The sequence below is a fragment of the Pyricularia grisea genome (assembly GCF_004355905.1).
Source record: "Pyricularia grisea strain NI907 chromosome Unknown Pyricularia_grisea_NI907_Scaffold_13, whole genome shotgun sequence".
NCBI lineage: Eukaryota > Fungi > Ascomycota > Sordariomycetes > Magnaporthales > Pyriculariaceae > Pyricularia > Pyricularia grisea.
The window spans coordinates 161,951-187,590 of record NW_022156725.1 but is presented as its reverse complement, the minus strand read 5'-3'; the positions used below and the strand labels follow the sequence as shown (position 1 = coordinate 187,590).

Here is a 25,640-nt window from a genome sequence, read left to right as displayed (position 1 = left end):
CAAGTAGGTGTCTGTATGTTGATAGCAAGCCGGCCATACAATCAAGCCTCCACGGATCATCTTCCTGTCGAGGATATCCAAGCGCCTGCTGAAACAGATCTTCGGCTTGTTGATATTTACCCTGTTTGTGATAAATTCTGGCAAGATTGAGCAAAGAAAGAAACGTATCCGTGTGGTGTCGCGGTAGAACCCGTTCCCTAACAGATAGCGCCTGGCGCCCAAGAACTTCCGCCTCTTTCCAGTCATCAACCACCGGAGACTCCGCTATTATTGCAGCGAGATTAGCCAAGACATTCAGTGTATGATGATTTTCCTCCCCAAATACCACCTCCATCTTTACCAGCCCTGTTCTCGCCATATCAGCTGCTTGCTTCTGGTCTCCATTTTGTAAGAGTTCCTTGCACTGCTGTAAGATGGCAATGCTCATGGTTCGACGACCGCAACGGTTTGGGGGGCCATTTTCGCTCGACGTAGTTTGGTGAAGTTATGCAGCAAGTTAATCGTCTTTGGAGGATGACTACCCTTCATGTTTTATAAGCGTACATTGGGCATGGATTGGAAATGGCTGCCATTGTCCCGCACACTAGGCCCGCAATTTCCGGACAGGGTTGGACGGTTCGCAGGCCCCTAGTCCCTGCGCAACCAGTCATTTGTGTAAGGCGGTCGCCGTTTTTGACACGCTGTGCCCGCAAGTGGCCCGGGTCCCAAACAAAAGCCCACTTACCCCGCTCTGGTCACCCGAAGACCGTGGAGCAATATTGCCTTGGGGCAAACAGCCAACCAAGCCTTGAAGCCGGCCTGAGGGCGTGTAACTTGACTGGAGGCTCGAAGAGTGGAAGCGCATGATACAGTATTAGTTTCACTAATGTAGAAATCAAGTTCTAGGCAGACTCGGAAGGGCATCTAATCCAAGAAAATTCCCCATAGTTTGGTTCACAAACAATTCAAACTAAATATAATAATCGCACGTGAGCGATATTATGCGATTCCAACGAGGCAGCCTAGGGTAGGTACTAAACGATTTTAAAAATACTTATCCAAGCATGGGACCTGTGATGGGTGGTTGGTGGCGTTAAATTGGTTTCGGGCATCACACAGGAATCGATTCCTATTGGTACCGAACCCATGACAGGTATGCACACTCGCTAACACTTGATCTTGTTTTTCGCCAATTTCACAATCCTGGCTGCGTAAAACTGGCATGGGGAAGTGGAGTTGTATTGCGAAGCGAAGGACATGGATCAAAGTGGACCAAAACGTTAGACGATCACCATGGGACACACTGTGTGACCAACTGTATGGTGATGAAAGGGGCTTTTTAATAGTTGTTGGACAGGCAAGTCAACTCTCAGTTGGCGAAGCCAAAAGTGGAACGCAGCGTCACCGTAGTGCAACTTGCAGGTGGACGGCCATCAACCACCGCTGTTTGATGCAACGATGGATGCCTGGCCTGCCCCACCCGCCAACCATGCGACGTGAACCCGTAATTTGTCACCCCAGGTCCGCAAATCGGAATTCCCGCTTCCTCTTAGCCACGAAAATGGAAGACCTACGTGCCATATGCATCAGGGCTGTCCGTATATCCACTGTGTACGTTCAGACAAGCGGGGTTACATGCCAAGGCCCCCGTCAAGTCGCATGCCCAGCTACGAAAATGGAAACGGTTTGTGGTAGGCTTAGCTGTAGCTGGCTGCCTGCTGGCTACCGGAATGCTACCTTGCATCCGGGTCGGATGCGTGCTTTGTGCAATTTGCAGACAGGGGTCAGTGTTGCCAATAAGGTGTGGCAGCTCCGATAACGCTGCCCAAGACGACACGACGGTGTGAGAGGTACAGCGTTACTTGAAAGAGGTCAAAATCAACAATTTGATGTTCAACGCGGAACCTTGCAAGTGTCAAACGGCCTACACGTACAGCTACGAGCGCACGGAAAACTTAGTCCCTCATTTTTCTTCTTTCTTCCGGCGGCTTGCACAGTGAGTTCGGTCAACATAGAAGTCGACAACTGCAGGACTAAAATTGCTGCAGCCCTCTCGATAAACCAGTCTTGAGGGGTGCGTTTTGCGACGGCCTCGTTCCTACTGGCCTTTACAATATTCTTCGCCCTTGCTGCTTCGTGGATATGCGTAGGTCCAGCTGCCGAGTACCTTCATGACCGGGATGCTACCTTGGAACATCCGGTCAACCTAATGGATGGCAGCAATGTGGACAATGCTTGCGAACTTTCTTGCGAACTAACAGGTTCTCTTGTCGTCGTCGTCGTCCGCGGCGGCGGAGAGTCCTAGTTTGCAGCTTGCGCGCCGGCTCGCTGTCTTGTCACATACTTGTCGATGAAGGCATGGCAGTCCCGGCAGGCTTTTAGGAAGCCCCTTGGCCAGATGTATGGCCCACACTCAAAGAACTGACCCCGGGTGGCGAGGCCCTTAATGGCGCGGTCCAGCGCGGACGGAAAGTCGATCTCGTTGTCTCGACCGCCCCGCCCGACCTCTGTTAAAAATCTATTAGGGCTGTTGTACTTGGTAATCCAGGGAGGGGGTGTGGGTAACTTCTACAGCCTGTTCCCCAGCTAGCGGAATTCCCAAGATTGCTAACAAAAGCGGTGGGGAATTCATACCCCGCATAAGCGACCTGGGCACCATCCAAGCGGGTCATGCCTCGCAAATAGGTAGTAATCGCTTAATCGCTCAACAACGGGTTGGGCTTACAGGGGGGACGAATTAATTTGGGGTAGCATGACGATGGTACAATGCTCTTCTCTCGGTTGTGCAAAGGGAGGAACCAGGTCCTGTGCGATTTCTCTTGATGGTCAAAACTCATAGCAAATGCCAGTCCCATCAGATAACTCACACGGCTCTTGGCGAACGGAAGGATAGTTGATCCGGCCGATGCAATCGGGCCCGGCTTCACTCCCGCCCCATAACCTAAGGGAGGGATTACCGGAGTACAAAGCCGGGTAACTGAGTCGCGAGATCATCTCCTGCGTGTATATATAAGGGGAACCTTTCCCCTCTCGCCCTACACCAGTAGAATAAAGAGACAGACAGAACTGACAGCTTAGTACCAACGAATACTACGCTGTTTCCCATAAGACTTATGGAGTGCCACGAACAACGCCCGTGCTCTGTGAACGTCTTTGGTACCGATTGACCCTAACAGTCGTTGAAGCGGAAATCCCTGATTATCACCTCCAATCAAGGTCACGGCGAACCAATTATAAGCCAGAAGGGTCACAAAAGAACAAAAGGCCGGGTGGTTGGGACGACATTTAATTTTCCTTTAATCACAAATCCCTTGTCTGGCAATGTTTGTCAACCTTGTCCAAGCCAAAATTGTCTCATACCTAAATCACCCGTTGTGCCAAACCTTCGTCATAATTTTGCGCTGCCAAAGTGGGGTTTCGACTGTCCACCCAATTCTCTAATTGTAAACCGGAAAATAAAGTTTCCAGTCTTTCGATCTCCGGAAAAAGGCTGTTTCTAGGGCGACAGTCGTAGCCGTCGTCGCGCTCCTCGAGCGTATCTAACCCTCGTAACTTGTGCTTTTTGACATATCTTTTAGAGGAGTTATCGTATTGTTCCGCTTGCAAGGATGTTGATTGACAAGCCGGCACTCTGAGCTGGTATATAGCTTGCTTTATCCCGTCAAAACTGATGCCACTAAATGGCTTGGGATGCTCGGGCCATAGCCAATTGTGAGGTATCTGTTTGACCAATGCGCCCAGTAGCATTGAGTTGCAGTCGTCTGTACAGCTTGTGTTGTCCTTGGCCAACTTTTGAACAAACTGTCGTAAGATATCAAGTATCTGATCGACTAGTTTTTGTTGGTGATCATTGATTGCTTCTGTTTCCCGGTTAGCCATGAATACTTTGAAAGTGTACGTGAAACTTACGAATTATGTTGACACTTATGGGAAGCGTCAAAGTCCACATTGGACTAGCCCCGTGCAGGATTGCTATTCGTGTGGCAGACTCGAATATCGCCTTTTGGTGAAAAACCGAACTTATGAGGATCCAGAAAACAACGTCTCTGTCCAGTAAAGCTGGAAGCGGATCGCTGAGTTCCTTGGCCCAAACCTCGACAAAGATCTCCAAAGGCTCGTAGCATTGGAAATAGTCTACCAAAACCGAGATTTTTGCCAACATCTCCAATTCCACAAACCGCGGAGTCCTTCGGGTCTTGCCATGAATGATATCCAATACAATCCCCAAAGCTTCGTGGTCAAATCCCTCTTCTTGGTCAAGTTTCACGTAACGCGATCCATCTACACGACTCTCGGCTTCAAGCCAAGGCCCCGTTAACATTGCGTTGAAATAAGGTGAAGCTAGCGCCAGATGCTTCGATGAAACCTTGGCTTCGAATTCAGCGTATCCAGATGAGGAGTCCAATGAACTTGGTGAAGCATCATCATTGTGATTTCATAGTGCGAAAGGTTTCCCAGGATAATATACCAGAAGAAGAAAAAGGTCGCCATCAGGATCGACGATGTACGGTTCAGTCATCGTAATTTAGTGAGCAAAGGATGCATACGACTGGCACTTAGCCAGCGGGGAGTTGTCGGTAAACAAGTGTCTTATATTACTTTCCGTAGGCTTAACACCATGCGCTGTATGCTGAATAGATTTTCTTTCCCTTCGGTGCCTCGGGCTATCTTGATATTACAATGGATTGCTTGCCTCCGCAATAGAGGGCCTCCTGCATGAGGAACCTACTATGGTAAAGACAGACGTCTGCAGATGCGAGGTTCTTGCAGGAGCAGCCATTGAGAAGGAGATTCAAAAAGGGTATTGCAGTAACATATGTATATTGTAAGTGAATCAAGCAACCACCATTCCAGGCGCATGAGCACAATTTGTTGGGAGTTCTGGGCAAAAGCACATGTTGGTCGCCTTTGACACATGTGGTATTGGCATGGGTGTCGGGGAAACAGCCAGTTAGATTCGTTCGAAGCTAACGTAACACCCGCGACAAGCAGGAAGGCCGACTCGGGATTCCGTTGACCCTAAGGGATTGATTTCCAACCGGTTTAGGTAGACCATGGATTGAAAATTACGCAATTGCATGCATGCTTCTTGGCAGGACGTGTCAGTTGTTTGTTGGACCGTTTGTCGCCTAATCGCGGGGTCGGCTCCGCCAAAATCTGTCGGGGGTTTCCCTTCATTCTCACCTCTCGCAAAACTTGGACATTTCACATCGGTTGGTAATCAAGTGCACCCGGCTGTCACGATTCTACGTAGTGCGCCTAGCTTGTCAGACAAACAGGTGCACTGGGCTGAGAAAGAGCACAGTGAATTTGAATCGTGTTGCAACAGCTTGGCAATCCCAACTAGGATACCTACTGTCGAAATAATTTGTAGGCGCTGAAACTGTAAAAAAAAAACGTAATGAGATGTGCGCCAATAGGAACACATCCCTTGCAAAAAGATCCCCCATATTATGTCTTACTACCGTCCGACTGTTCTGCCTGGTCCAAAACGGTCTTCCAACCGGTCAAGGTGTGCCGTGCCGATGGCCCATGGGCCGCTATTCTATTAATGTTCGCTTGATATCTAGCAGCTCCCAAAACATCTGGCAAAGAAGGATACAATGCAGAGTGTCTATCAGCAAATATGCTTGCGTCCCGATCCAACCATTCTAATGCACTGTGTCTCTCGACGAATTTTGTATGTAAAGCAACCCTTCTCTAGGGCCAATAGGGAGCGCTTCTTGGGTGATTCCTGATGCAAATTTGTTGCTGCCAATACTTTGCACTCGAGAGCCTGGAGAAGTATTTAGCCCACGCGCCGAGGTCTGTCTAGATAAAGCTTCGAATGCGGATTAATCTGGGCGACCTGGGCATCAGGGATACTGTTGGTCATTACCTCGACCTGGAACCTGGGCGCACCTGTGCTATTCGCGTCTCTTGGCTAATGCAACCTAAATATCAACAGCCCTGCGCAGGAGGTCGAATTAGGAATCCATTTCGCATCATTTTCCAGCCCTTGTACCGAACATCTGCTAATGCAGGTTTGGGTCATTGACGCACAGTCTCAAAGATCTGCGCTCTCCACGCGAGCCACGACCACGATGGGAACTGCCACCGCGACCGCATGGCCACGTCCACATCGCGCGGCGTACATTCGGCCACAAAGCCATAATTCAGCCTGCAGCCCCACCCCAGCTCAAGCGGGAACGTCGGGATCGGCAGGGCAAAGCGCGTCGGCCAGGGGCGGTGAAGATGGGAAAGGGCGTTGATGGCCTCCTGGAGCGCGCGGAGGATATCGCCCGCAAAAGTAAGCCTCCTGCTGCTGTATCTCTTGACTACGTCGCTGTAGAGCTTGCTATTCTGCAGCATGATGTCGAGCTCCTTCGGCCGGTGGTGCTCGAACCCGCTAAACGGCTGGATGGGGCAACAGCCTGCTGGGTTGGGACCACTTCTCCTCCGGGCCTTTTGGCGTTGCATACTCGCGGGCGACCCGACCCTTGTAGCAGTCGCATTGACACATCCACAGCGCCTCCTGATCGGTGAATATTAGATGGCGGCGGGAGAGTTATTGCCCCTGGAGCGTCCCGCCCCTCGAGGCCCAGAGGGGTTGCTTCCAGCACCATTTCACGAACTCTGGGAGGTCGGACTCTGGCCCTTGCGCCATTAACCCAAACTGAATGCTTGCGAATTGTTCACCACCCGGTGATATCAATCTAAAAGGCCGCTGTATCGAAGCTTTATCCCGAGGAGAGTTCCTGGTCCCCGGGATTGCACTGTCTGCGAGCCCGGTTGCAATCATTGTGATCTTTGCGCAGGAAGATATACCGGTAGCCCAAGTGTGCCGTGACCTCAAGCCAATATTGGATGGTTAGACGGCACTTTCGGCGGCTCGCCAAATCCGCATTTTCAAGCTTTTTGCTGGCAAAGAGGCCGACGAACTGTCGGGTGAACTCCTCCATGCATCATTTCATAAATTGCCAGTCTTCTTGGCACTCTCCTACGCATGGGGCACCTCAGAGATGGGGAAAACAATCCTCTGCTCCAAGCTCAGTTTTCAGGTCAGGACAAACTTATACAGTGCCCTACGGCATCTACGACAGCCCGACGGCGACATTTTTCTTTAGGCGGATGCACTCTGCATTAATCAGGAGGATATCCCCGAGCGAAACCAGCAGGTCAGGATGATGGGAGACATCTACGCTGCAGCGGAATGTACAATTATTTGGCTTGGTCAAGAGTCGAGCGAGATCGACCTGGCCTTTGGCTGGTTGTTCAGTTTTGAAGCGGTTATTTGCGAGTCAGTGAACCAGATGTCGACGGCCGGTACGCTACCAGCAGCCAAGCCTATGGAGCACTTCACCGCGGATCAGCTCCAAACGATATTCACCAAGGTAACAGCCTCATCCACCATCAATCAAGAGGATGCCTATCGGTGTATCTCGGTTTTGCTTCAGTGTTCTTGGTTTACACGAAAGTGGATCATCCAAGAGCTTTTCCACTCACGGAAGCCACTGCTAGCCGCTGGCAGGAAGTTTCTTGACTGGTCAACACTGGCGCTCTGGTTAAGATTTCTTCAAGCGTATCCTACTCAGGGGGAGATGCTTATTTGCAACTTCCTTGAGCTTCTGGATTCCGGCACCAAGGTTCCGCCGATCCAGCTGGCGCGAGCTACGCTTCTGGGGACGATTCAGCAATCCCCAAAGAGGCTCTTGATGTACAACCTGGCAACTACACTTGACTTTGAATGTGGTGAAACCCGCGACCACATTTTTGCGCTCATTGGGATTTCGTCGGACGCAGACCGCTTCAACATTATCGACTACGGAAGCGCGGTGGAGGATATCTGCCGGCAGATCGCGAATGTTTGTGTTAGTGATGCTACCAGCCTTAGACTGCTGTGGCTCATTGGCTATCTTATGCCGTTGGAGCGCCGGGTGTATACTTGGGTGCCCAACCTTGAGAGGGTTGTGACGGACAGGAGGAACGGGAGCAGATCGTCAAGCTCGGGTTCATTTGGAGGCAGCAACCACCGAATATAGCAGCCTTGAGTGCGGCACACCGCAAGGGTCTTCGGCGTCACCCGTTCTCTATACGGTTTATTTGGCGGTCCTGGTAAAAGCCGGAGGCCGGTGGAGATTCGCATACGCAGACGATATCTTAAATTGGAGGACCTCACCATCGGTACGGCAAAATGTGGAGGAGCTCCAAAATGCAATGGGTGAAATGTATCGGAGTGGAGCCGAGCATAAGATCACGTTCGCACCGGAAAAGACGGAAATGATCCACATTACCCGAAGCAGAACAGAAAAGGACGTGGCCATGCAAATAAACGACAAAACAATCCAACCTATCACGACGGTCCCAGACACTTCTGCAATATCTGCTGTTCCAGGTCTACGCTGACTTGGGTTCTGGTTCGACAAAAGACTGTCGGGCCGCCGCCACGTTGACGAAAGAAGCACCAAAGCCATGGTAGTGGCCCGGGATCTCCGCAGCCTCGCTGGAGTCAAATACGGCCCGCCAGCTGCCTCATTGCGAAAAGCTGCAGTAGCATGCGTCCTATCGTCGGTATCATACGCAGCGGAGGCGTGGTACGACCCAAGGAAAAGACAAAAAGGCCTGTTAATGGCGGTTAAACGTCCGTTGCGCGGCTAGAGCCGTCCTCCCGGTCTGGAAAACCGCCCCAACAGCCTCCATCCTCAGGGATGCCGGGTTACCGTCAGCAAAGGTCGCTATGGAACACCACCGGTTAAAATACGCATTTCTATTACGGTTGGCGGACAAACTGCATCCGTTATACAGGCGACAGTTTAGACATTTATTGGAACGGGGCCGCAATGCCGGTCATCTCCAACCACGGGCTTCGAAACTGCTCGACGCCGAAATGGTATTCCCGCCGCTAATTCCCACTCAGCTGTCATCACCCCGGTACACCCCCGGATCGGGCAAAGACCCAACAGGAAGGAAAAGTAAGAGGGAAGCAGCCAAGAATTTCCAAAGGTGGGCAAAGCAGCTCGGGCCTAACGACATGACAGTTTTTAGCGACGGCTCCGAACAGTTTGATCAAAGCCAAGGCCACCTGGTGGGATACGGGTTTGTTGTATATCGCAAAGGCGAGATAACGGCCCAAGGTTCAGCAGCTTTGGGCGGGCCATGCCACGTTTTTGACGCCGAAACGGTCGGGGCATTGCGCGGCCTCGAGGCAGCCGACGCGAACCCAGGAGACACAATATGGGTATGTGTGGATAGCGTCTCCGTTATCTGGGGCCTGAGAGGATCCGCGTCGCTGTCCTCGCAATGGGCATATATCCGATTCCACGAACTCGCGGAGGAATTGGAAGACAAAGGCGTTAGCGTCCGCATACGATGGTGCCCGGGGCATGAAGGAATCGAAGGGAACGAGAAAGCAGACCGCCTAGCGGACGAAGGCGCGAAAGGACCCGCGGACACCGACCCTCGCACGCAAGGCGCGACCGTCAGCGGCATCCGATCCGAGCTTCGGAAGGCAGCCCGAGAGGCCAGCGCGCGATGTTGGCAGGCCAGGAAAAGGTCAGATGCATATGACCGGTGGAAACTGGAATATAACCCAACGAAGGAACCAAACGAACTCGGGCTACCCCGGCGGATTTTGGGGCATTACCTAGCTATGCGGACAGGACACGGGGACTTTCGAGGATACCACGACCTGTTTGCTCACCAGGGCGCAAAAACGCAATGCGCTTGGTGCGATAACTCCACGGCACCAGACCATTTGGTCCACTGCCCAAACAGTGTCAAACTATGGAAAAAGTGGTCCAACGGCCCGACTCAGCGGCCAAACACGCAGACCAGACAAGAGTACCTATACAAGACATTGGGAAGCCCGCGGGCTTTTGAGGAGTTCGTAGCCATTACTGGCCATTTCACTCTCCTTCCGCGTTAAAAGCGCATCGAACCGGCCCTAGTGGACACCCCCGCGCGCAACGGTGCGCACGAACAGACGGCGGAAGGCGCCGCAGGCTGGTCATACCTCTGCAGGAATATAAGTTGCAGGGCCGCAGCAGGCACCCACCCCTACATCGCCCCGGGCCCGGCCCGTGACGATCGATCCGCTATATAGACTTATGTAAACTTAGATAGCGCGCCGTGATGCTCCACGTGCGGCTGCATGCGCGGAGAACCGGTGGTACCGGCGCTCCGCGCGGCCCGGCGTTAATAGATACTACTACTACTACTACTACTACTACTACTACTACTACTACTGCTGCTCCCCACTGATAGATCCGCCAACACATCGTTGAAGGAAGCATAAGAGCCGGTTCTGTGTAGCTTAACGTTGCGTACCCCACTTCGGGCACCCCCAACTTCTGGCAGCCCAAATATCTAACAACAAAATTCCGCGTTTCGGAAATCGATTTAAATATAAAACTATCAACGCACAAAAATACAATCGTTTTCAGGCTTTTCCGGCTCATTAGCCTCTTCTTCATCAGCTGAAGGTTCCAAATTTTCTATATCATTTTCCTGCAATCTAATAATGTTCTGTTTACTAACCAAAAGCTCGTTTGGATCCGGAACCACCCTCCTTTTTTTAGCCGGCCGTATTGCCTCCAATTGTGCTTCCAATAAGCTGATTTTTTGCTGGGCGCTAGCCAAAAGGGTATCTTTCGTTTCGAAGCTTTTTTGGATTTTTTCAAATAAAAGACGTGAAGTAGCGTTGGTTTTGTTGGATTGGGAAAATTTTTGCAGTTGAAGTCGGATATCTCCGGTCGTTTTAGGGGTTTTCCAAATAAGTAAAGACGGGTTGTTAATTTTTTGGGTTGGGCTTTCCGGTGTTTTATCCCTTTGCAAACCGTTGTTTTTATTTTTTATAACGTTGGCGTTGCTATTTTCTAACAAAAAAGGGCTTAAAAGTGGTTTAACCAAATTCACCGGCCATAACCCCGTTATACGCCACCCAGATTGGATAATTTTTGTTGTAAATGCTTTCGATCTGGCTATTTTATAACAAAAAAGGAAATTTCGTTTTCTACTAACTGTTGAACAGCAAAATTGGCTAACAAATCCAAATTAACGTCGATAAGCTTCTTTTAACGGCCCAAAAACCGATAGATCCAATGGTTGAAGAACGTGTGACGAATGAGGGGGTAAATATGAGTTGAATATTGCTTTGCAAGCAAAGAAGCATAAATTCGTCCGTTATATGTGATCCATGGCCGTCGAGAACTAATAACCGCTTTTCGGGGGTTAAAGGTTGGGTATACGGAATAAACACCTTTTTTAACCATTCGATAGCCGTTTCGTTATTTGTCCACCCGTTTTCGGTTGCATAAAATTGCCAATTATCAAAAGGGCTTAAATCTGTTGGAAACCATTGTTGCTGTACGCTTTTTCCTTTAAATATAACAAGGGGAGGTATGGTAACCCCCGTAGCCGATATACATTCGATTATGCTCGTCCAACCCCGCGTTCCGGGCTCTTTTCGCTGTAACGGCCGGATCCCGTTAAGGCCTAATACCAAACCATTAGATCCTTTACTTTCCATTATACCGGTTTCGTCCATATTCCACCGATTTTCCGGTTTAATATCGTTAATAACGGGGTTGGTAATATAAGGCCACCAAGATTTAATTACCTCCGTGGTAGCCCCATTAACCCGGGCGTTTTCTATTCGACGGGGCCTTTGGGTCTTAAGGATTGGATAACGAGCCAAAAACCGGGCTATCCAACGTTTTCCAAGGCCTTTTGTCTCTCCGGCGGCCTGAAGAATTCGTTCGGCAAAAAAGCGTAATTCTTGATGCGTTGGTGGAAGGCCTAAAGCGGCTTGGGCAAGCACCCAATCCGCTAAATGCTTTTCCTGTTCCGGTGAAAGCTTTTGGAATAGTTGTTTTGTTTGTTTTTTAGATTTGGCGCCGTTAAAACGACCTCGAAGGGTGCTCATAGGTATACCCCATTTTCGGGAGGATTTTGTAATTGATTCGCCATTTTTAACGTCGTTAATAGCCGAGACAAGCTGACTTTTGGTATATTTTTTTCATTTTGAAGATGAAGAAAAGAAAGTAAAAAAAAGTAATGCAAAAGACAGAGAATTCATGGAGATATTTATAATAGAGGTTCGAGGGTAAAAATAAAAGTGTTGTTATTTTTGGGGTGCGGTTGTTAGGGGGGTGCGGTTAGGGGGTACCCAACGTTAATGCAATTGATTGATTGATGTATTTGCTACAAAAGAGGCCCCAAAATCAATGCCTTGACTTTTGTTTTAAATTTCCAATCAATAATTTATTCTCAGTAATAATTAAATAACGCCGCCAAACAAAATCGAGCAATAAGTGCGTTGCCTTCGTTCGCGTTAACAGGCGGGAAAACAGCTTTACAATCAGCCCCAAATGAATCCTCAATGCGTTTCCCCAAATGGCGATAATGGTTCAAAATGGGGCTCGGGCTCGTCCGCGTGCCTTTCGTCTTCTTCCGATCCAATATTCGCCGCCGAGGACTCGGTAATTCCGACGCTCGACGAGGTGCGGCAGGTGTATGCGAGAAGCAGGAGCCATTGGCAAAACCTGCTGGCGAGGGCTAAATCCATGCGTATGCGCGAGGGCACCGTCAACCTTTCCACTATTGCCCGAAACACGCCCGCGCGCTGCTCTGCCTCTCGCAGCTGCCTTTTCAGCTCTTCTATACTCGTTAGTTCATCCATGACGCGTATGGGCGTAAGTCATGGTGCGATCCGGACATTCGTGTCGCAACCCGCATGTTTGTAATTGCGGCCTTGATCGGACTGAAGTCGTATTACGTACGCACGTTGCGAGGGGTAACCTGCCTGAAACGCCCGAACTAACCAATCGGCCTATGCACGGACCTATGCTCTCGGTCGCGTCACCACGTGTGATGGACCACCTCCTTTGGACGTGAATCGCCAAGCCCTTTGCTCGCTGCCGGTTCACACAGACGCTGCCAATATCTTTGACTAACCCAAATCCCTTGTATTGCTTAATCAAAAATATCAAAGGGCTCGTGTACTAAGGTGTAGACCCTTGTCCTCACGTGTAACTTTGGAAATTGCTGGGTTATCTTATCGATAACGGGTTCTTACTGTATTTCCAACTCTGCAACCAGCGCGACGCGCAACATGTGCCGCAAAAAGCTCCGCATGGCCAACGTCCACCGCGCCAGGCGTCCTCTTAGGCAGAAATGGCCACCCAACCGGTAAGTGCACAATTGATCCTGCTCTGTTCGAAACATTCGATCATTAATATGTTGCTAGGCATGTCTTGCTTGAATCTTATTTCGACTTTACGTTACCCTCCGCGACCGTTGACCAGTCCCCGACCAAGAGAATATGCGACCGTCGCGCCCCTTCCGTTGCCACGTCCCAGACTCTATGTCCCAACACGACGAGCGAGGATCATCAGTTGGCACATCGTCTGTCGGACCCTCTATACCCCAAGAGTGGATTTATCGCTACGGGCGAGACAACCATTACTGAGAAAAGAAGTTCTGCACCTATGTCCGAGAAGATGACGCAACATGAGACCGAATGAAAGGAGAGGCGAAACGAAGCACTTCGAAAATATGATGAGCCGCCATACTTGTACTCGCTAATGCGAATCTTTTCAGCCTTTCAATGTAAAAGAAGCATCTCTCGTACAAGAAAATAGGGAAAGATAACAGTGACATGAAACCTACATGTTCAATCTCTTTACCTGAAGCTCAGGGTTGAGGCATCGCGTAGAGAGGAAGGTCAACCCAGCCCTTGCTCCTTTTTGTTACAAGCATACCAGATAGGAGACCTCCACAGGGAAGCTCTGAGCCACCAAATCTGCCCTATGGCAGATATCCTTGCTCAGTAGGTTGGCAGTTTTGCCCCGCTTTCCAATTCATCAGTAGCTGGTGGAAGTTCTTGGTGTGTTGGGTATGAAATATACACCATAAAGCTTCCACCGGATACTTCGGAAGTAAGGTATTTATTGTTCGCTAGCGCGGGGTGGGCAACAGTCTACAACCTGCTCAGGCAGCAATTAATCAAAGCTAAGCTTCGGCTAGAAGCCTTACGTCCAGCCACATCGCCACTTCAGCGCTCCTTGCTACCCTGAAGAAGGAAATTACCAACGTTAAACGCAAGCGAGGCTGGTAACATCCATAGATATCAGATGAAAAAAATTACGAATTTTTCGTCGAGTTACGTCTCTTAGCCAGTGTATGGCATCAAAGCGGAGACAAAAAAATATGCAAGCGTGTTACCACCCGTGTTCGGGACATGCATGATCAAAACTGGGATTGGAGGACAGAAACTTGGAGTTAGGAACATTTTAGGGATACGAAAAAAAAGAGTTGATAGGCGGAAGTTAACCCCGCTTTAAGAATAGCCGTCCAATCGTGTCAACCATGTGATCGACTCAACATAAGAGGGTGCAGCACCTGCAGGTGTTGTGGTCCATGCACCCAAACTTTTCAAACGTGAAGTTCAACTGTATTGGAACAGATTGCAAACAGTTTTCTTTTGTCGCCACCGCACTCGGCTTGCTGTCTAAAGAAGAAATTATCGCGTGTATTTTGATTGGGGTGTTCGACTCGTACGAAAGTGGTTTCAATCCAGTCCGTCAAAAACTTAGTATGATTCGTATTGGTGTTGGGGTGGTTTTCAAGGAGATTGATTGCACATCTCGTCCCACATTTCAATAGAGTTCTTCCACATGTTTTGGGAAAATCACCTGCGATAGTCTTGATTCCCAGAATACATGTGCAAGGGTCAAGGCCGTGCAGTCACTCTGAGCGCGTGTTATAAAATAGGAGATTCGGATGCTGACACACAGCTGTCGGTCCTGCGTGGTCTGGGGTATTGGCGCTCTTTGGAAATCAGGTCCACTTTCGTAGTGTGGTGGTTCGTTGCCCTGCATCGACAGAAACGGCACTTTTTCAGTCGTGGGATAGTTCAATACCTTATTTTGCCAAGTTCTTGATGGTACAAGGCCGGCCCGAGCTATCAGTTTACAAAGTCCTTCTCCGTCAAAAGCACCGCATCCAACATCTTGCCAATATGGGTCCTGTCGATACCCTTACTGTCCCGGCGCACCTTGCTCAAAAAGACCTTCAGAAACCCGACAGGGCTGTGCCTAAACGTGCAGCCGGTCTCGTGGTCGGTCGACCTAAACACCGGGTTGACAAAGCCGTCGGCCCCAACGCCGCTCACGCTCTGCTCCTGCTTGCCGGCACAACCCCTCCAGTCCAGGCCCAGCATGTCGCACACGGCAGTGTACTCTACGAAGGAGTTAAAATACAGCTGCCCGGAAAAGAGGTTCAGCTGTAGAACCAGCCGGGGCGACACGGCCCAGCCGTCCGACAGGGCCGGGGTCGTGTACAGGCGGAGCCCGTCGAGCGGCCGGAAGCCCAGCAGCACGCGCGGCGCGTACAGGTGGAGCACGACGCGCCGGTGCTTCGTCTCGAACTCGCTGATCAGGTTCTGCGCCTCGAAGGGGCTGATGATCACCATGGTTGTCGCCACGGCGCCGCCGCCGTCGTTCGGCCTCCCGCCGGCGCTGGTCACGACCCACTGCACCGGGCGCAGGAACTGATCCGTCTTATTCTCGCTTCCTCTGCCCTCGTGGCCGCTCGTCTTGATGGTGCGGGCAAAGTCCCTGGTCACGAGTAGATTCTGCGGGAACTCGTCCATATCGGTCAGGTGCGCGGCGGCCGTGGTGCAAGACAGCGTCGAAAAGGCCGGCGAAAAGGCCGAAGGGATGGCACCCTTCCGGACGACGCCTGTGCGAATAAAATACACCACTTCCGGGTCTAGCGAGTGCTCGGCCGGATCAGCCGGATGGGGCCTCTGGATCTGCATCTCCTTTTGAATCTCGGGCGACAGCTCTCGCTCCTGCTCCTCCTGCAGTGCCGTCGCCGACGACGTGTCGGCACTACGTTCAAACTTGGCCACGTGCTTCTCAATGAGGTTGACGCCATCATGGTCAGCGTGTCCGTCGCAGCACAACGTCGGCAGGCGAGGGCCAGGACGGTACAGGTCTTGGATGGTCCGCGCTTCGTCCTCAAGGAACTTCTCGGCCCACTGCTTGGTTTGTCGTTTTTTCCCGTCCTCCGAAAGTTTGCTTCCCCCGCTTATCTCATACCAAAGGTGCTGCTGGTGGGCAAACCGCTTGCCCTGGACTGCCCACAAGCCAACGCACCGTTCGAGATCGATACACGTCTCAGCTATCGACCACTCGATGATCTCAGAGACCTCTATTGGGGTAGTGGCGCTGTCTCGGTCCGGGCCTCTCCGCTGCAAAATCTTGGACTGAATCTCTGGAGGAATGCAGAATAGAATCGATTGGCCTTTGCCAAGCTGCCGCATTCTCATGCAGGCTGTAGCATGTGTTAGTCTCTAAATGAAAATGCCCGATTTTTTATGCTGAAAAAAAGTAAATCTTACCTTGAATAAGTCGGTCCTTTGTTAGTGCTGGTCCGAGCGTGACCGCAGCCCGGTAGTAGACCGGAAGCTTAAGGTCCGTCCCGCGGGTGTGGGCCTCGTCGAGAAAGACCAGGCATTGATCGAGCAGCTGAGCATATGGCGATGTTTGCAGAAGCTCGGTCGCGCCGCGGAGGTCGACGATCCTGAGTTCGTCGTGGTCGTCGAGATAGACGCAGGCTTGCTTTTTGGTATGGCCGGTTCCCCCAAGGCCCGCCACCTGATTGTTCATTTCTAGCCACTGCTTGGCCATTTGGAGGTTGTTGAGCTCCAGAATCTGCGCGCCAACGTCCAGCATGACATGAACGTCTGGGTACGCATTCACCACGGCCGTCAGCACCTGCTCCGCGTCGTTTGCCGCAGTCTCTGTCTCCTCGCGCGAGGGCAGCAGCATAACTTCAGTCTCATCCTGAAGCAGGTACTCGATTACCAGGGCGTCGATATGTTGCTGATTTTTCAGGTCGAGGTGCTGGACGGATAGCGGTAAAAGCTCCCGCGAGTCTTTGGTGCCGCTGAATCCAGTTGTAGGGTGGGATTTGACAGCGCCGAGATCCCACCCAGAGGCGGTCAATTTGCTGGGGAAATCCTTCATAAATCTCGGAAACACGACATTCCTGAGGAAATAGTCGACGGCAGCTTTGGAGTAACGCAGTGCTGGGAAAACTTGCGTGGTTATTTGGAAGCGATCCTTGATGTTGATGCCTTCGAGGTGTTGAAATGCAGGAGAGAGATCCTGGACACCTCTGACCCATTCTTGATATTCCTGGTTGGGTTGATCAGAATGGAGGAGATGCTCAAACGCATGGAACAAATCTTGATCGCCAAGACCGCCGTAGTAATAGCTGAATGAAGTCAACAAAATAACAACCTCTGGGTGCGAAAACTCAGAGCGAGGGGAAGGCGAATCCTTCGCTCTGTATGGCACAGCCAGACGCGTTGGGGGCCTTCGTTCCAGGTCGAGGCCGTAGTTGACGCGCCAACGCTTCTGTCCCAAAACGAACCCGAGGATGCCACCGGCGAGAAAGCCGCGAAGGAGAAGCAGCGAGTTCTTGATGGTGTCGGTCCACAAGCTGCACCTTTCAGGGTCCTCAACCTGAGCTATCTGCTCGGCTGATAGCTTAGGCTCAGTGAGGTAAGTATATATGGCCTCCTGTGATGCCTTAGCCTGACGGGCTATGGGCACACCTGCGAACCCGGTTTGGCAAATCTGCCGGGCGACGGCGCACACCAGACGGTACTGAGTCTCACTGCCTCCCAGGATCCGGATGAATGGGAATGAGCTAGGCCCATGCTGGTCAGAATATTCGATGGCCCGAGGCATTTCGTGGACCAGAGAAGGACAGACCTGCCGAACCACATCGAGGACGTGATGCAAAAGCAACCATCTCCCCGGGCTGAACGCCAGCGGCCTCTGGATGCCCATTGTGTAAATGAGCTCGAATTTGGTGCTAAAGTTTTCGTCACTTTCGTCCACAATGTCCCGCGAGTTACGGTCAAAATCTCCTTGTGTTTCCAAGAGCAACTGGCCCATTTCTACGCTTTCCGAGTTCGCGAGACACTCAAAGCCCATGAGTTTGAATGAGAGAATATGCTCGGGCTGGACCAGTAAGATACCACCAGTGATGGCGCAGTTTTTCAGGTACCGATATATTGTGGCCACATCGTCGATGCCCAGACGGAGATCACGTGAAAAGGGAAGCCGATGGACGACGACGTTTTGTAAACCACCTAGTCTTGCAACAAGCATCTGGAACATTTGCTTCGATTGTGGTTTCCCGACGATGACACGAACCAGGCTCTCCCTCAAGGAGACTAGGATAGCGGCCACCGCAGGTACGATTACTGATGATTTGCCCTCGCCCATGTTGAGCTGCATGGAGGCGTTCTGGTGCCCGGGAGGACTGATCATCTCCTTGGCTATACACATCTGGATCGCCCGGATGGTCATGTTTGTCTCGATCTCCATCAAAAGCACCAGCGGCAGCTCTAAAGGGTCCCAGTTGCTATGTCCGGGGTCGCTGAGTTCAGCGGTCAGCTCGTGCTGCCGCTCGGGGGACGCCAAAGCCAACAGTCTCTCCGCCCGCTGGACTTGGTGTATCGCCAGGCCGTATTCAACGATTGGTTCTTTCCATGCGTCCGGAAGCAGTTTCCATCGGTCGGCTGCAAGCTGAGATATGAAGAATTTGCCCGAGATTCTCGGCAGGGGCCTGGTGGCTTGAGTCGCTGGGTCACCATCGATACCGATGGAAGCCTCCAAGATGGAAAGTAACCAGTTCATGTGGCGAATACATGTCGCTTTGTATGATTCAAGCTCTGTCTTCAGAAGCGCACAATCATTACCAGATAGACCGGCTGTCGGACCGGCAAACCTGGATTCCAGGGCCTGAATGCTTCCCTTCAAATCTGTTGCATAGCGTTTTTGAAAGTCTGACACGGCTTGTGACTCGAGTCTCTTCACAAGCTCCCAAATGCGGAAATTTCCTCCAGGCAAGTGGGCTTTGTTTGACGCTGTCTTTGTCGTCTCAGGCATATCTAAGACGTGACGAGATCGAAATGGAGCGGTTAGGGGCTGATTCTGGGAAAAAACCTGGGAAACTGAGATGAAACCTCCCCTAGTCGTGTAGACCTCCCAGACCCCATCATAGTTGTGAGGGACGACTGCGCTACTCGGCCTCGCGATGTTGGCGAAAGTGACAATTCGCTGACTGGCCGTGAGTTTGGTTACGGCACCCAAATATCTGAAGAAAAGAAGGTTGTCGTACCATGTGTGGAACTGCTTCACAATTATTGTTCCAGCAGACCGAATGTCGATATATTTGGTTACGCTTTCGTCCAGTAAATGTGGGGCGATGGCCGGCTGCCGGCACGGCCACTGCCCCCGCAAGTTTCTGATAAAGTCTTCCACGATTTCGCTTTGACGCTCCTCGAATCTGTCTCGGCGCCGCTCATCGTACTCCTCTTTCGTCTCATCAAGATTGCGTGGGGTATCCAACTCTGAAAGACGGCCGAAGCCCCGGAGGAAATCGCGAATTATGGCTCTGGAAACATCTTTGTCGAACTGATAACCTTCTGCGACGTCGAACCTGTGGACAGAAGGAGGGATAATCTGCGCCATCTCAGGAACTAGAGCGAATGCTAGCAACACCTGGAGAAGCCCGTGATCTTGAATGCTTGGATTCCTAGCCTTTCTTGCCGCAAACGCCATGGCAGAAAGCCATGACATGAGCTGGAATCGGGTAAATTCAGAGCGTTGACAGCTCAGTACCTTGTGCATCCAGCACCAATGCTGTGCAAAGGCCGCGGGCAGATCTCGTAGCCAGGCAGCATCAAATTCTAAATGAGATGAAGGCCGCGCTTGATCTGGCCCCAAGACTGGGCCAAATTTCTCAAAGAGATTCCATAGCCGCATATGCAGCTCACTCCCGGGCTCTCTCGCAAGAACTGCCTCGCCCGAGTATATGGCCGATGACATGGCAAAGCAATCGTATTCTCCAGGTTCGAACCGAGCCCGGTCTCTGCTGGCGTAGGTCCTGTCGTGCTGAGTGGTGAAATTGTCGGCACCAAAGCCAGAAACTCGTACCCAGGCGGTGTTTACCATGTCTCGCAACAGCAGGCTCGAGTCCAGATCTTGCGCCTCTTTTAGGCGCTTCACCGAGTCGCGCATGCGCTCCTTCGTCCTGCTGCTCGTGCAGAAAGTGCTCTGCACTTCCGCATGCTCCAAAATCCCCATCGCCTCGACGTGATAGTGGCTAGGCTGGGACAGGAAGCTCAACCCTGGAAGCCACGTCACCTCCTGCATAACGCAGAGGTCTCTGGGGTAGAACTGCCTCGAAGGTGTCAGGCGGCTTATCTTGCCGAGTAGTTGCACGTCATCCTCGGAAAGATTTGACGACATGGACTTTACGGCAGATGATTGGAGGATTGACAAGGCCTGCTCTGTGCCCGTGCAGCTGGTTAGGGGATCTGGGATGGTGAATGATGTGATGCCGTGGAGGTAAGCAATTTTTAGCTTGCTCCGGAGACTTCCGTTGTCTTGCAGTCGGCCGAGTAGGATGTCAATATCGTAGAAGTGAGTCCGAGAGGCAGAGCCCTTTGCTATGTCGACAATAACGTGACGGTCGCTCTCTCGCCATCCCACATGTCCGTCCGGGATGATGACAGCCCGCTTTTCTCTTGATTTGCTGGTAAGCAGGAGCTTGCTGGCTAGCCCACCAAGAGTGCCCAAAGACTGATCCGAGTCCACTTGCATGCCTCGAAACTGGACAGACTGCATCCCTGTTGATCCGGGAGCAAGACGGAATCCGAGATCAAGTCTAGGGAGTTCGATTTTGAGCGTTCCAGTGCTCTCCTCGAGCATCAGGTGCATGTACTCAATGTCTTCAATTGCCTGCAGACATGCGCCCACAGCTTCTGCTGTTGAGCTCAGCGGTGAAAGCAGCTGATAGTTGAAAGTCTGTAACCTCCATTCGTCACCGTCAAATGGTGCCAAGGTCCAACCTGTGCCAAGGCCTAGAGATTCCCACGGGCTAGACTTTGGGCAGAACTCAATCGACTTCCTCACATCATTATACCAGTGAGACTGTCCGGTAACAAAAGATTCAGGTAACTTATTTCTGAATACCCTAGCCGGTACCAGATGATATATAGAGGCGTCCGGTCCTGCATTGAGCCTCTTGGCCGAAATGATCAAGTCTTCATCTTCAGATCCAATTCCGGATGATTGAAGGCCAAGGTTCAAAACATAACCAGATACAGCCTTCTTCACCGAAAACCGCATTCCCGGAACGTTTGATGGCATAACGTCCAAGATCTGGTTGCCAAAGAGCGTCCGGTAAGTGGGATGGCTTTCCCAGTCGCTGGGAAGACGCGACAGCGGAGACCCGTTCACGAGCAGCTCCGCGGTCAGCAAGTTGAAATGGACGGCCAGCGAACGGCCGCAAACCGACTCGGTCGACGTCTCGAGCCAGTAATATGCAGTATCGGATACTGGATTCCACCCAGTGCCGCCACTGTATGCCGGCCAGGCCGAGTGTATGGCCCTGTCGAGCGCGCTGCTCTTTCCAGAAACGGTCAATCGGGAAAGGATCCTGTGAGCCCGATGGCAAAGCCTCTTCCATCGAAGATCCGATGGTGAGTTAGTTTTGTCATGGTCAAGGCACTCCTGGACAGCTGTGCAGGACTGTAGCAAAATTGATGCGCTCTCTTCGTCTGTCAACAGGCGCCCAAAGTAGGGCTCCTCGACGTCAAATGTCGCGGTGCATATCAGAGCAATCTCGGCCGACCTGGCTTTGAGTTCCATCTCAGGTTCCCCGGAATTCACCGAGCATGTTTCTTTAGCGCGTACTTTTTCCAGCCAGTCAAACGCGGTCTGGCGAGCCTCGGCAAGAAATTCGAAGCAGGAGTCCTGGACCTGCGCGTCGCTAGAGAGCGAAAGAATTCGAGTGGCCGCGGATATAAAGACGGCCAGGGCCGGTGCCGATTCCCAGTTTTGCTTTATACGCCTTGTGGCCAGCCGCAGCTGGACCACAAACTCGGCACAGAATTTTGCATTACCAAGGATCGAGTGGCTCTGCCGCAGCGTTGTCTTTTTATGATCGGGCGGACCAGCCTGGTACATCGCCTGGAGCACCGTGCAGCCCGTCTCTGCCCTCCGGAAGCTGACGCTGGGCATCGCCAACTGCAGAAGTATATTTTGCCATTGAATCTTGTTGCCTGCGACGATGGAACAGAGACCCTTGTACTCCTCTATTGACAGGTGAGGGGGACACTCGGCTTGGTTCGCGATGGCAGCGTTCGGAACAGGCCCGGCAGGGCACATGCTGGGCCGGAACAGGTACTTCTCAAGCACCTTGGATTCCGGTGGGAGCTTGAATGTGCACAGCTTTGGCAAGTCTTGTGTGACTTGTATTCTGGTGACGTACTCCGAGCAGCTCTGATCAAAGTAATGATACTCCAGGCCGTTGTTAACGCAGACGTCGTCAACTTCGAGATTCGGCACAGGCTTCCTTACTCGGTGTGTTCTCGCGCTGGGCTTGGTCGATGACTCTAGACCGATGCGTTGATCGGCACAAGACGGTGCCCGAAACTCGGACAGGGCCGGGTACGTGCCGAGGCTTTGCTCCTGTCGTCCAATGCTGACTTTCCCATACTGGCATTTCAGCACGTCGAGGAGGATAAAAGTGGTAATGTCCCGCCATTCTGAAAAAGGAACGGGAACACAGAGTTCGAATACAGTTGCTTGAGCCTTCATTTTGCTCCGCGGCAGAGGCCACTCGTGAATGCTGATATTCAAAGCCTTCATTTGCCTCTGGTACGAGCATCTGGAACAGCTGCGCGAATGGGTTGTGTACGGCCGACCGTTTTTGTTCAACAGCTCGACATATCGACAGTTTTCTGACTCGAAAAGGTTGTGAAGGCGCCGATACTCTGCCTGAACTTTGGAAAGCTCGGCGATCTTCGCTCTGCGCTGCTTTGCAGCCTTGGACTCTATCTCGACCAGCATATTCTGGTGATGGGTCGATTGGCTGTAGAAGCGTACGGCAAAGGACTGGGGGTCACCAAACGAGCTGAGAATACAAGGAAGCAACTGGTCGGCTGCCCTACACCGTCTTTCGAGGTATTCTTCTACCCTGTTCAGTCTGGCCATTTGTTCACGGAAGGGCAGCAGGAAGGATTCGAACAGTCCTGCAGGAATGCAAAGGTCATATTGCTCCAGCAGTGGGATTTGACCTGTTGCTATTTTGTCGCAAGCAACCCAGAGTTCAATCAGGACCAGTACCATGATTGACCTTCCTTCGGAGTTTGTTTTGTAAACCGATGTAGCGATTCTCTCATAGGTTGTGATCAGGTCAGAGAGTTCGGAACACGCCTTTTCACTTATCATGGCCTGGCTTAACCAGTCATCCAGGTGGTCAGAAACCCATGCTTCGACCTCTGCAAGACGGAAGGCCGTATAGCCATGAATATCGAAAGTCGACCATCCAGAAAGATCAGGCAATGAGCCTTTGCTGAAAGTTGACATGTACGCGGGCGGGCAGAAAGAAGCTCTATCCAGGCTCATAGTCCGGTCTGATATGGACTTAATAAATTCGTCAAGGTTCTTCAACCTGTAAACCGTGTCATTGACAAAATTGACCGACTCAAGGCGACGTAGCTTATTGTCGGGGCTTTTGTTTGCAACAAAAGGACGCTGACGGCTGATCAACTCTCGAGCGGCGTCAGTCATTGCCTTGTCTGCGAATGAAATTACTTGTTCTTCCACTTCACCCTGGAAAGCAGCAAGTAGTTTATGTTTACGTCGAGCAACCTTGAACCTCATGATCTCGATCATGTCGCTAGACAGGTCTTGGTGAAAAAGACCGTCCATGAGCAACGAGGCAGTGAAAAATAGCATCAATGACTTGTAGAGGCATTTAGCCTGGGATGTCGACGCTGCTTCGTGGCCAAGAAGGAGCTGTAGCGAGACCCGGAGAAGCAGCCACACTGGCGATCGGCGCCAGGGCATGAAACTCTTGTGCCACATGATTTCGTCACGTGTGTTCTTCCAGACTCCTTGCGTGATGTCATCAACATGCTTGGTGACAGGCCCCAAAAAGGCAGTCATGAATTCGGTTACGTACACTGGGTCGACGGTGTCACGTGTCTCCTCGTGTAGTTGTCCGGCCTTTTTGACCAGAGGACGAGTGTCGGGGCAGCTCTGGTGGCAAAGCTTGTGCAGAACCTCTGCAAAAGATTTCTGGAACTCCCGGTCACGAAACGCTCCCAGCTCAATGGCCATGGCAGGCCCCGGAAAGTAGCGGCGAAGCCTACCAGGCGATTTCATGACAGCGGAGTTGAGTGGTGACAGCTCGAAGGACTCGACGTATACCGAGTCTTGATGTCTGCCGATTAGAACACCGGCGTTTTGAGAAACGACGTTGATACAGACTGCTTCTCCAGAGACTGCAGTGGCTCAGTTCTAGCGTTGGAATGGACCTTCAAGCGACAATAAAGAACCTGATCTGCGTACCATTTTCGCCGATCTCGTCGAGGACCTGCTCGAGCTTATCACAGTGTATATAACCATGCTCGTTCTGGGCTTGGGTCATGCGTCGAATCATTGAAGCTGCAGATCGCATCAACGCACGATTGCCAAGTGTAACGTAGGTCGCAAACTTCTCGATGCACGCCATGATGTTCGACTGCAGTGCCTTGCTGTGGCTGGCTTCCCAATCATCTCCTTCAGGGAGCTTGGGAGGCAGGAAAACATGGTTCACCATGTAGGTAAAAGCCGTATTTGTGACTAACATAATGAAAAAATATCGCAGTGTGAAAGCTTGAAAATACTTCGGGGTTGAAAGGTAGCAGAAGTAGTAGCAGTACAAGTCTATTGACTGCCAGACGAAACTAGATTGACTACCGAAGCTTGGCAGCTTAGCATGACTTCCGTCAACTTTTATCGACAGTTGAATAGTTGATTATCACATGTTTAGCAAACCCTCCGGTCATTCCTGGAAAAACCCCATAAGGGACACCAAAAAAATGTCTCTACTTGATATGCAGAAGATCAGCCTAAATTCAACAAGCACACAAATGAGATGGAAACTTTTTTTTGTTGAGAAAACCCAAATTTCGTGCATGTGCTGCTAGGAGGTTATATTTTCGTTTCTGTACAAAAGACGAGGGCGGAAACCGGCGCTTGTATGGAAGCGATCCTAGACATGATTTGCATCTAATTTCGTTGGGGCTTATATGCCAGGCAAAACTATCACGTGGATGTACATTACCCAGCGCAGGACAATAGCCCGCGCACTTTTCCGGTGAAACCAACTCTGAGGTTTATCAGTACCCTGGCAACTTTTAGTTATATCCAGCTTCATCCTTCTTTTTCAACGCGTAGCTTTTTCACAATAAACAATAGGATTATCAAACCCGAAAGCGCAAATCATCCTTGAACTAAATGAGCTTAGATCCAATACAAAAATATATCGGGACTTCGCTGGTGGCTGAGATTTTATAAAAATGAAGCCAAGGTTTTCTGAAACTGTTTGTCACAGAAGGTTTTCGAACTCATTGCCATAGCGGCCCCAGGAAAGTAACGGCGAAGTCTGCCCGAGGGTTTCATCACAGCCGAGTTTAGAGGAGAAAGCTCGAAGTACTCAATGTAGACAGAGTCTTCATGCCTGCTAATGACGACACCTGCGTTTTGACAGACAATATGGACTGTCACGGCTTCTCCGGTGCCTGCGGTAATCATCAGCAT

The 25,640-nt window shown here is 51.2% G+C and overlaps 8 protein-coding genes across 8 annotated transcripts; 3 read left to right on the top strand and 5 right to left on the bottom strand.

Moving 5' to 3' along the window:
- Window positions 1–2,280: 2,280 nt before the first annotated feature.
- On the bottom strand, window positions 2,281–4,300 carry PgNI_12536 (uncharacterized protein; the record flags this gene model as incomplete). The annotated part of the gene is made up of 2 exons (XM_031132483.1): window positions 2,281–2,486; window positions 3,889–4,300. The coding sequence occupies 2 exons, from the start codon at window positions 4,298–4,300 to the stop codon at window positions 2,281–2,283; spliced, it is 618 nt and encodes a 205-aa protein (XP_030975990.1).
- Window positions 4,301–6,009: 1,709 nt separating this feature from the next.
- On the bottom strand, window positions 6,010–6,760 carry PgNI_12535 (uncharacterized protein; the record flags this gene model as incomplete). The annotated part of the gene is made up of 2 exons (XM_031132482.1): window positions 6,010–6,493; window positions 6,594–6,760. 2 exons carry the CDS (start codon window positions 6,758–6,760, stop codon window positions 6,010–6,012), a joined length of 651 nt encoding a protein of 216 aa, XP_030975989.1.
- A 382-nt stretch (window positions 6,761–7,142) lies between these two features.
- On the top strand, window positions 7,143–8,000 carry PgNI_12534 (uncharacterized protein; the record flags this gene model as incomplete). The annotated part of the gene is made up of 1 exon (XM_031132481.1): window positions 7,143–8,000. The coding sequence occupies one exon, from the start codon at window positions 7,143–7,145 to the stop codon at window positions 7,998–8,000; it is 858 nt and encodes a 285-aa protein (XP_030975988.1).
- Window positions 8,001–8,845: 845 nt separating this feature from the next.
- On the top strand, window positions 8,846–9,883 carry PgNI_12533 (uncharacterized protein; the record flags this gene model as incomplete). Its single annotated transcript, XM_031132480.1, has 1 exon — window positions 8,846–9,883. The coding sequence occupies one exon, from the start codon at window positions 8,846–8,848 to the stop codon at window positions 9,881–9,883; it is 1,038 nt and encodes a 345-aa protein (XP_030975997.1).
- Window positions 9,884–12,326: 2,443 nt separating this feature from the next.
- PgNI_12531 (uncharacterized protein) lies at window positions 12,327–14,186 on the top strand (the record flags this gene model as incomplete). Its single annotated transcript, XM_031132478.1, has 3 exons — window positions 12,327–12,650; window positions 12,971–13,146; window positions 13,205–14,186. The coding sequence occupies 3 exons, from the start codon at window positions 12,327–12,329 to the stop codon at window positions 13,479–13,481; spliced, it is 777 nt and encodes a 258-aa protein (XP_030975996.1). The 3' UTR covers window positions 13,482–14,186.
- On the bottom strand, window positions 12,335–12,637 carry PgNI_12532 (uncharacterized protein; the record flags this gene model as incomplete). The annotated part of the gene is made up of 1 exon (XM_031132479.1): window positions 12,335–12,637. One exon carries the CDS (start codon window positions 12,635–12,637, stop codon window positions 12,335–12,337), a length of 303 nt encoding a protein of 100 aa, XP_030975987.1.
- A 737-nt stretch (window positions 14,187–14,923) lies between the features above and the next one.
- On the bottom strand, window positions 14,924–24,687 carry PgNI_12530 (uncharacterized protein; the record flags this gene model as incomplete). Its single annotated transcript, XM_031132477.1, has 3 exons — window positions 14,924–16,296; window positions 16,364–24,340; window positions 24,408–24,687. 3 exons carry the CDS (start codon window positions 24,685–24,687, stop codon window positions 14,924–14,926), a joined length of 9,630 nt encoding a protein of 3,209 aa, XP_030975986.1.
- Window positions 24,688–25,031: 344 nt separating this feature from the next.
- On the bottom strand, window positions 25,032–25,640 carry PgNI_12529 (uncharacterized protein; the record flags this gene model as incomplete). The annotated part of the gene is made up of 2 exons (XM_031132476.1): window positions 25,032–25,045; window positions 25,448–25,640. The coding sequence occupies 2 exons, from the start codon at window positions 25,638–25,640 to the stop codon at window positions 25,032–25,034; spliced, it is 207 nt and encodes a 68-aa protein (XP_030976016.1).